General features: G+C 44.4%; 1 protein-coding gene across 1 annotated transcript; it reads left to right on the plus strand.

The window, feature by feature from the left end:
• The first annotated feature begins 1,390 nt into the window (after positions 1-1,390).
• On the plus strand, positions 1,391-9,100 carry LOC124030446 (uveal autoantigen with coiled-coil domains and ankyrin repeats protein-like). Its single transcript, XM_046341787.1, has 4 exons — positions 1,391-1,480; positions 1,733-1,839; positions 4,905-5,086; positions 8,311-9,100. The coding sequence occupies exons 1-4, from the start codon at positions 1,412-1,414 to the stop codon at positions 8,370-8,372; spliced, it is 420 nt and encodes a 139-aa protein (XP_046197743.1). The 5' UTR covers positions 1,391-1,411; the 3' UTR covers positions 8,373-9,100.
• Positions 9,101-9,598: the final 498 nt, after the last annotated feature.

The raw sequence follows: 9,598 nt of genomic DNA on the forward strand, positions 1-9,598 counted from the left end.
ATGATAGGATCCTGATAGATTATTAGGAACATGATGGGATCCTGATGGATTGCTAGGAACATGATAGGTTGATAGGAACATGATAGGTTGATAGGAACATGACAGGTTGATAGGAACATGATAGGTTGATAGGGATATGATAGATTGATAGGAACATGATAGGTTCCTGATAGATTGATAGGAGCATGGTAGGTTGATAGGAACATGATAGGTTCCTGATAGATTGATAAGAGCATGGTAGATTGATAGGAACACGATAGATTAACACGTCTGCTCTTCAGTAATATGATCAGATTTTCTTGAGTGTTCTCCACTTCCGATGCTTGAAGAGATGATTTACCTGGTTATAGAAGTGGCCTGTCAATACTACAGGAGCTCAATATGAGCTGAGCAAAGTCATTTAAGGCAAATATGAACACCAACACCCCATTCTGTCTCTTTGTAGTGCTGTACAACAACAACCTCCAGTACATTGGAATCACATATATCTCAAATTTTCAACACATGTTTATTCTTACCGCACGCTGCATGTGAGATGTAAACGTGGCAGGGTGAATGTCTGCTGCACAGGCTTCATTTCTCATTACTGTACCAGTCCGTACTGAGCTCTGTGTTCATTACCATACCAGTCCTGTACTGAGCTCTGTGTTCATTAATATACCAGTCCCGTACTGAGCTCTGTGTTCATTACCATACCAGTCCTGTACTGAGCTCTGTGTTCATTACCATACCAGTCCTGTACTGAGCTCTGTGTTCATTACTATACCAGTCCCCTACTGAGCTCTGTGTTCATTACTATACCAGTCCCCTACTGAGCTCTGTGTTCATTAATATACCAGTCCCCTACTGAGCTCTGTGTTCATTAATATACCAGTCCCCTACTGAGCTCTGTGTTCATTAATATACCAGTCCCCTACTGAGCTCTGTGTTCATTAATATACCAGTCCCCTACTGAGCTCTGTGTTCATTAATATACCAGTCCCCTACTGAGCTCTGTGTTCATTACTATACCAGTCCCCTACTGAGCTCTGTGTTCATTACTATACCAGTCCCCTACTGAGCTCTGTGTTCATTACCATACCAGTCCTGTACTGAGCTCTGTGTTCATTACCATACCAGTCCTGTTCTGAGCTCTGTGTTCATTACTATACCAGTCCCCTACTGAGCTCTGTGTCCATTACCATACCAGTCCTGTTCTGAGCTCTGTGTTCATTAATATACCAGTCCTGTACTGAGCTCTGTGTTCATTAATATACCAGTCCTGTTCTGAGCTCTGTGTTCATTACTATACCAGTCCCGTACTGAGGTCTGTGTCCATCATTTTTGATGGCAAGAACCTGGAATGATGAAGGCACTGCTGTCCGTTTGCTTGATGAGGTGAAATAATGTTTTATTTGTCTGTGTCCAAGTGATGGCAGGCTGCTCCTCGAGCGTCAAACTACTGTGTGACAGCGGGGCCTCTGTAAACGCAAGTGATTTTGTGAGTATTGTTGTCCAATTCATTCACACCTATGCTGCTCTACGTTTATCCTTAACGGACTGCTGTAGTAATGAGATAATCATCACAGCCGTGAATCACTAGCTCTGTTCTCTGTGTGTGTGTGTGTGTGTGTGTGTGTGTGTGTGTGTGTGTGTGTGTGTGTGTGTGTGTGTGTGTGTGTGTGTGTGTGTGTGTGTGTGTGTGTGTGTGTGTGTGTGTGTGTGTGTGTGTGTGTGTGTGTGTGTATTGCAGGATGGGCGGACTCCTCTGGTGCTGGCTACCCAGATGTGCCATCCACACATCTGCCAGCTGCTGTTGGAGCGAGGGGCCGACATCGCCATCCGTGACAAACAGAACAAGTAAGCTGGTCCACCCAGGGTCCACAAAGCATCACAGCAAACTATTAAATGAAATGTATTCAAAGCTTCACTTGTTATTCACTTACAGTGTGTATTGATGGGGTTCAGTTACAGTGTGTATTGATGGGGTTCAGTCAGTGTGTATTGATGGGGTTCACTTACAGTGTGTATTGATGGGGTTCACTCAGTGTGTATTGATGGGGTTCAGTTACAGTGTGTATTGATGGGGTTCACTTACAGTGTGTATTGATGGGGTTCAGTCAGTGTGTATTGATGGGGTTCAGTTACGGTGTGTATTGATGGGGTTCAGTTACGGTGTGTATTGATGGGGTTCAGTTACAGTGTGTATTGATGGGGTTCACTTACAGTGTGTATTGACGGGGTTCAGTTACAGTGTGTATTGATGGGGTTCAGTTACGGTGTGTATTGATGGGGTTCAGTCAGTGTGTATTGATGGGGTACACTTACAGTGTGTATTGATGGGGTTCACTCAGTGTGTATTGATGGGGTTCACTCAGTGTGTATTGATGGGGTTCACTTAGTGTGTATTGATGGGGTTCAGTTACAGTGTGTATTGATGGGGTTCAGTCAGTGTGTATTGATGGGGTTCACTTACAGTGTGTATTGATGGGGTTCACTCAGTGTGTATTGATGGGGTTCAGTTACAGTGTGTATTGATGGGGTTCACTTACAGTGTGTATTGATGGGGTTCAGTCAGTGTGTATTGATGGGGTTCAGTTAGTGTGTATTGATGGGGTTCAGTTACGGTGTGTATTGATGGGGTTCAGTCAGTGTGTATTGATGGGGTACACTTACAGTGTGTATTGATGGGGTTCACTCAGTGTGTATTGATGGGGTTCACTCAGTGTGTATTGATGGGGTTCACTTAGTGTGTATTGATGGGGTTCAGTTACAGTGTGTATTGATGGGGTTCAGTCAGTGTGTATTGATGGGGTTCACTTACAGTGTGTATTGATGGGGTTCACTCAGTGTGTATTGATGGGGTTCAGTTACAGTGTGTATTGATGGGGTTCACTTACAGTGTGTATTGATGGGGTTCAGTCAGTGTGTATTGATGGGGTTCAGTTAGTGTGTATTGATGGGGTTCAGTTAGTGTGTATTGATGGGGTTCAGTTATGGTGTGTATTGATGGGGTTCAGTTACGGTGTGTATTGATGGGGTTCAGTTACAGTGTGTATTGATGGGGTTCAGTTACAGTGTGTATTGATGGGGTTCAGTTACAGTGTGTATTGATGGGGTTCAGTTACAGTGTGTATTGATGGGGTTCAGTTACAGTGTGTATTGATGGGGTTCAGTTACAGTGTGTATTGATGGGGTTCAGTTACAGTGTGTATTGATGGGGTTCAGTTACAGTGTGTATTGATGGGGTTCAGTTACAGTGTGTATTGATGGGGTTCAGTTACAGTGTGTATTGATGGGGTTCAGTTACAGTGTGTATTGATGGGGTTCAGTTACAGTGTGTATTGATGGGGTTCAGTTACAGTGTGTATTGACGGGGTTCACTCAGTGTGTATTGACGGGGTTCAGTTACAGTGTGTTTTGATGGGGTTCAGTTATGGTGTGTATTGATGGGGTTCAGTTACGGTGTGTATTGATGGGGTTCAGTTACGGTGTGTATTGACGGGGTTCAGTTACGGTGTGTATTGACGGGGTTCAGTTACGGTGTGTATTGACGGGGTTCAGTTACGGTGTGTATTGATGGGGTTCAGTCAGTGTGTATTGATGGGGTTCAGTCAGTGTGTATTGATGGGGTTCAGTTACGGTGTGTATTGATGGGGTTCAGTTACGGTGTGTATTGACGGGGTTCAGTTACGGTGTGTATTGACGGGGTTCAGTTACGGTGTGTATTGACGGGGTTCAGTCAGTGTGTATTGATGGGGTTCAGTCAGTGTGTATTGATGGGGTTCAGTTACGGTGTGTATTGACGGGGTTCAGTTACGGTGTGTATTGACGGGGTTCAGTTAGTGTGTATTGATGGGGTTCAGTTAGTGTGTATTGATGGGGTTCAGTTAGTGTGTATTGATGGGGTTCAGTTACGGTGTGTATTGATGGGGTTCAGTTACGGTGTGTATTGATGGGGTTCAGTTACGGTGTGTATTGACGGGGTTCAGTTAGTGTGTATTGATGGGGTTCAGTTACGGTGTGTATTGACGGGGTTCAGTTAGTGTGTATTGATGGGGTTCAGTTAGTGTGTATTGATGGGGTTCAGTTAGTGTGTATTGATGGGGTTCAGTTAGTGTGTATTGATGGGGTTCAGTTACAGTGTGTATTGATGGGGTTCACTTACAGTGTGTATTGATGGGGTTCACTTAGTGTGTATTGACGGGGTTCAGTTACGGTGTGTATTGACGGGGTTCAGTTAGTGTGTATTGATGGGGTTCAGTTACACTGTGTATTGATGGGGTTCAGTTAGTGTGTATTGATGGGGTTCAGTTACGGTGTGTATTGATGGGGTTCAGTTACGGTGTGTATTGATGGGGTTCAGTTACGGTGTGTATTGATGGGGTTCAGTTAGTGTGTATTGATGGGGTTCAGTTAGTGTGTATTGATGGGGTTCAGTTAGTGTGTATTGATGGGGTTCAGTTACAGTGTGTATTGATGGGGTTCAGTTACAGTGTGTATTGATGGGGTTCAGTTACAGTGTGTTTTGACGGGGTTCAGTTACGGTGTGTATTGATGGGGTTCAGTTAGTGTGTATTGATGGGGTTCAGTTAGTGTGTATTGATGGGGTTCAGTTAGTGTGTATTGATGGGGTTCAGTTACGGTGTGTATTGATGGGGTTCAGTTACAGTGTGTATTGATGGGGTTCAGTTACAGTGTGTATTGATGGGGTTCAGTTACAGTGTGTATTGATGGGGTTCAGTTACAGTGCGTATTGACGGGGTTCAGTTACAGTGTGTATTGATGGGGTTCACTCAGTGTGTATTGATGTGTCAGTGATGCATCTGTCTGGCCTCTATAGACTTTGCTTTGTAGCCTACTCTTCAATACATTTCATTATGGAGGCAATTGAATTATTCATATGTCTGTGTGTGTGTGTCCAGGACCGCTCTGACCCTGGGCTGTGAGTATGGCTGTAAGGACGCAGTGGAGGTCCTTCTGAAGAGCGGCGCCGACGTGACGGCCGTGGACAGCTTTGGCCACGACTGTTTCCACTACGCCCGCCTCAGCAAGAACCAGGAGCTTGTCAGCCTTTTCAAGACCTACCTCGACAACGTCACCAAAGGTCAGAGCACGGCTGTTTCCCGATTTGACCTATGACCTATGCCCTAGGTACTCCTGTAGATGTGTTTTTCACCCTGTGTGAGGGCTGCCCTGTGGACAAAAGGCCACATTTCATTTTCCTGTTTAAACCTTCAGCGATGTTCAAAACTGTGAAACGAGTTTCATCGACTTCAAATACTGTAATCATCGTCCATGCCTGGCAGGGAGAGGGAGGTTTTGATGTTTTTCTGTGTCTTTCAAATGAGAACTCGATGTTTTCTTAGCCTCAGTAGGGGGGAGACAGGAGCAGCTAGCCCAGAATGAAGAGGTTCTGAGATGTTTCTATCTGCAGTGTAAGCTGTAACTCAGCCGGTGCCTCAGAAATACAGAAACCACAGGAGACTGCTGAAAACACCCATTCAACCAGAAGATCAAAATGAGAGCAAGGAAAAAGTAAAAATAACATGTCTATTGAAAACACTGGGTTAAAAAGTCACGCTGCAGAGAAAGTAAAGTTATTAACAGAATGAAATGGACTGGGGGAAATTAGCAGCAAAGGTGAAAAAAAGGATTGTGCTTTTAGGGAAGGTAACCTGAGTTCAAGTGTGTCAGCTTTCTTCTTTCAGAGGGAATTTAAGGTTCTTCATTCAGTTCAGCATGTGGCTTTGCAGAGTGTTTTAATGTGTTTAAAAAAAATCAAGGCTATGTGAAATAGAGTACATAAAATGTCCCCAACAGATCCCCTTCATGTGAACTTTGTGTATAGAGCCATGCATTTATCGAAGTTCCTAGGCCGTCATTGAAAATAAGAATTTGTTCTTAACTGACTTGCCTAGTTAAATAAAGGTACAATTTAAAATTTAAAAAGGCCCACTCAACTAGAACCCTAGGTAAAGGGCCCACTCAACTAGAACCCTAGGTAAAGGGCCCACTCAACTAGAACCCTAGGTAAAGGGCCCACTCAACTAGAACCCTAGGTAAAGGGCCCACTCAACTAGAACCCTAGGTAAAGGGCCCACTCAACTAGAACCCTAGGTAAAGGGCCCCTCAACTAGAACAATGCAGGTGTAAAAGCACGGTGGCTAGAACCCTAGGTAAAGGCCAAAACCTAGGAAGAAACCTAGAGAGGAACCCTAGGCTATGTGGGGCCCAGTCCTCAACTAGAACCCGGGTAGAGATTATAACAGAACATGACCAAGGTCAAAGGGTTCATAAATGACCCATGGTCAAAGGGCCCACTCAAGGCTAGAACCCAGGTGAAAGAGCAGCCCACTCAGGTAGAACCCTGGGGACAAAGGGCCCACTCAACTCAGAACCCTAGGTAAGGGGCCCAGGTCCTCAACTAGAACCCTAGGTAAAGAGGCCCACTCAACTAGAACCCTAGGTAAAGGGGCTAAGGAGTCCACTCAACTAGAACCCTAGGTAAAGGGGCCCACTCAACTAGAACAGCCTAGGTAAAGGCCCACTCAACTAGAACCATAGGTAAAGGGGCCCACTCAACTAGAACCCTAGGTAAAGGGGCTCCACTACCAACTAGAACCCTAGGTAAAGGGACCCACTCAACTAGAACCCAGGTAAAGGGGCCCACTCAACTAGAACCCTAGGTAAGAGGGCCCACTCAACTAGAACCCTAGGTAAAGGGCCCACTCAACTAGAACCTAGGTAAAGGGGCCCACTCAACCCTAGGTAAAGGGCCCACTCAATAGAACCCTGAGGTAAAGGCCCACTCAACTAGAACCCTAGCATAAAAGGCCCACTCAACTAGAACCCTAGGAAAGGGGCCCACTCAACTAGAACCCTAGGCCAAACAAGAATTCAACTAGAACCACTTAGGTAAAGGGGCCCCACTCAACTAGAAACCTAGGTAAAGGGACCCACTCAACTAGAACCCTAGGTAAAGGGGCCCACTCAACTAGAACCCTAGGTAAAGGGGCCCACTCAACTAGAACCCTAGGTAAAGGGGCCCACTCAACTAGAACCCTAGGTAAAGGGGCCCACTCAACTAGAACCCTAGGTAAAGGGGCCCACTCAATTAGAACCCTAGGTAAAGGGGCCCCACTCAACTAGAACCCTAGGTAAAGGGGGCCCCACTCAACTAGAACCCTAGGTAAAGGGGCTCCACTCAACTAGAACCCTAGGTAAAGGGGCCCACTCAACTAGAACCCTAGGTAAAGGGGCCCACTCAACTAGAACCCTAGGTAAAGGGGCCCCACTCAACTAGAACCCTAGGTAAAGGGGCCCACTCAACTAGAACCCTAGGTAAAGGGGCCCACTCAACTAGAACCCTAGGTAAAGGGGCCCACTCAACTAGAACCCTAGGTAAAGGGGCCCCTCAACTAGAACCCTAGGTAAAGGGGCCCACTCAACTAGAACCCTAGGTAAAGGGGCCCACTCAACTAGAACCCTAGGTAAAGGGGCCCCTCAACTAGAACCCTAGGTAAAGGGCCCACTCAACTAGAACCCTAGGTAAAGGGGCCCACTCAACTAGAACCCTAGGTAAAGGGGCCCACTCAACTAGAACCCTAGGTAAAGGGGCCCACTCAACTAGAACCCTAGGTAAAGGGGCCCACTCAACTAGAACCCTAGGTAAAGGGCCCCCCACTCAACTAGAACCCTAGGTAAAGGGGGCCCACTCACTAGAACCCTAGGTAAAGGGGCCCACTCAACTAGAACCCTTGGTAAAGGGACCCACTCCACTAGAACCCTAGGTAAAGGGGCCCACTCAACTAGAACCCTAGGTAAAGGGGCCCACTCAACTAGAACCCTAGGTAAATTGCATCTAATCAAATTCCATTCTTTAGCACTTTAGTCTACATTTGTCAGAAACTAGAATTGCCTTTTCTCCTAGTATCTGGTGCACCATCAGTCATTTACCCTACTTAACAATTATCTTGTTGTGGCAAATTGATGTCCTTGGTTTGTGGGAGGCAGCTTTAGATGGCTTCATCGGATTTCTTCCACACCTGTTGTTTGTTTTCACGCTCAGTGCTCATTTGAGATTGGTTTCTCATCAAGCCTTTAATCATCATTATTGTGGCATAATTGCTTCTTTTTTGTTGCATAAAGTCTTTGTGCCCGTGTGAAAGTACTGTCCTTGCATCACCTCATTTCAACTTCTCTCTTCAGTCTCCTGAAGACTTGGTGATGAGAACACATTGTATAGATTTAAATCCTGAACGACATGAGTGACGGGCTGCTCTGACATGTGTAAACGGACCCTTTAATTGTTTCTCATTGTATCCACAGCAAAAGAAGCTGCCAAGATGGAGCAGAAAAAGCGACAGGTAACATCGCATCGCTCACTTTAATTGCCAACCTTCATACTGATTTCTGTGCACGGAGATGCACTATCAGATTTAAAACAACACACTTCACCACAGACAATGTCTCCTAGATCCGAGGGCAATGCCTCTCCTGCTATGTTGCCTCTGAGCTGTTGATTAGACTGTAGTTGTTATTGTTGAGCTGTATAGTAATCACTTGACATTTCTACTGTTATTTCCTCTGGGTGAATCCATTGTTGTAAAGGTGAGCCGGCTCATAGGCTTATACCAAAGGTTTGACGTGAGCTCCATCAAGCAAATAGGATGGGTTTTTAGTATCGATTCTGTTAACGCTTCCTCGTCAAGGCACTTCCTGGGTCATGTGTTCTGTATACATGGAGCGATAGACGGTATCTGTGAGTTCTGAACAAGCCGATCGCAACAATACCACTTAAGTTCAGTTTCTGCTCTATTGAATCTGACCACATTCACTACTCATTGATTTAATATTGAATCTGACCACATTCACTACTCATTGATTTAATATTGAATCTGACCACATTCACCACTCATTGATTTAATATTGAATCTGACCACATTCACCACTCATTGATTTAATATTGAATCTGACCACATTCACTACTCATTGATTTAATATTGAATCTGACCACATTCACCACTCATTGATTTAATATTGAATCTGACCACATTCACCACTCATTGATTTAATATTGAATCTGACCACATTCACCACTCATTGATTTAATATTGAATCTGACTCATTGATTTAATATTGAATCTGACCACATTCACCACTCATTGATTTAATATTGAATCTGACCACATTCACCACTCATTGATTTAATATTGAATCTGATCACATTCACCACTCATTGATTTAATATTGAATCTGACCACATTCACCACTCATTGATTTAATATTGAATCTGACCACATTCACCACTCATTGATTTTATTGAATCTGAATCTGACCACTCATTGATTTAATATTGAATCTGACCACATTCACCACTCATTGATTTAATATTGAATCTGACCACATTCACCACTCATTGATTTAATTTAATATTGATTCACCACTCATTGATTTAATATTGAATCATTCACCACTCATTGATTTAATATTGAATCTGATCACATTCACCACTCATTGATTTAATATTGAATCTGACCACATTTGCCACTCATTGATTTAATATTGAATCTGATCACATTCACCACTCATTGATTTAATATTGAATCTGATCACA

Source organism: Oncorhynchus gorbuscha, unplaced genomic scaffold, assembly GCF_021184085.1.
Source record: "Oncorhynchus gorbuscha isolate QuinsamMale2020 ecotype Even-year unplaced genomic scaffold, OgorEven_v1.0 Un_scaffold_11601, whole genome shotgun sequence".
NCBI classification, from domain to species: Eukaryota; Metazoa; Chordata; class Actinopteri; order Salmoniformes; family Salmonidae; genus Oncorhynchus; species Oncorhynchus gorbuscha.

What these genes read in the sequence shown, in the direction of transcription:
- LOC124030446 (XM_046341787.1), top strand. Translation starts at nt 1,412, where the DNA reads ATGGCAGGCTGCTCCTCGAGCGTCAAACTACTGTGTGACAGCGGGGCC. An exon ending in ATCCGTGACAAACAGAACAA is followed by an intron (nt 1,840 to 4,904) that starts GTAAGCTGGTCC and finishes GTGTGTGTCCAG; the next exon opens with GACCGCTCTGACCCTGGGCT. An exon ending in CCTCGACAACGTCACCAAAG is followed by an intron (nt 5,087 to 8,310) that starts GTCAGAGCACGG and finishes TTGTATCCACAG; the next exon opens with CAAAAGAAGCTGCCAAGATG.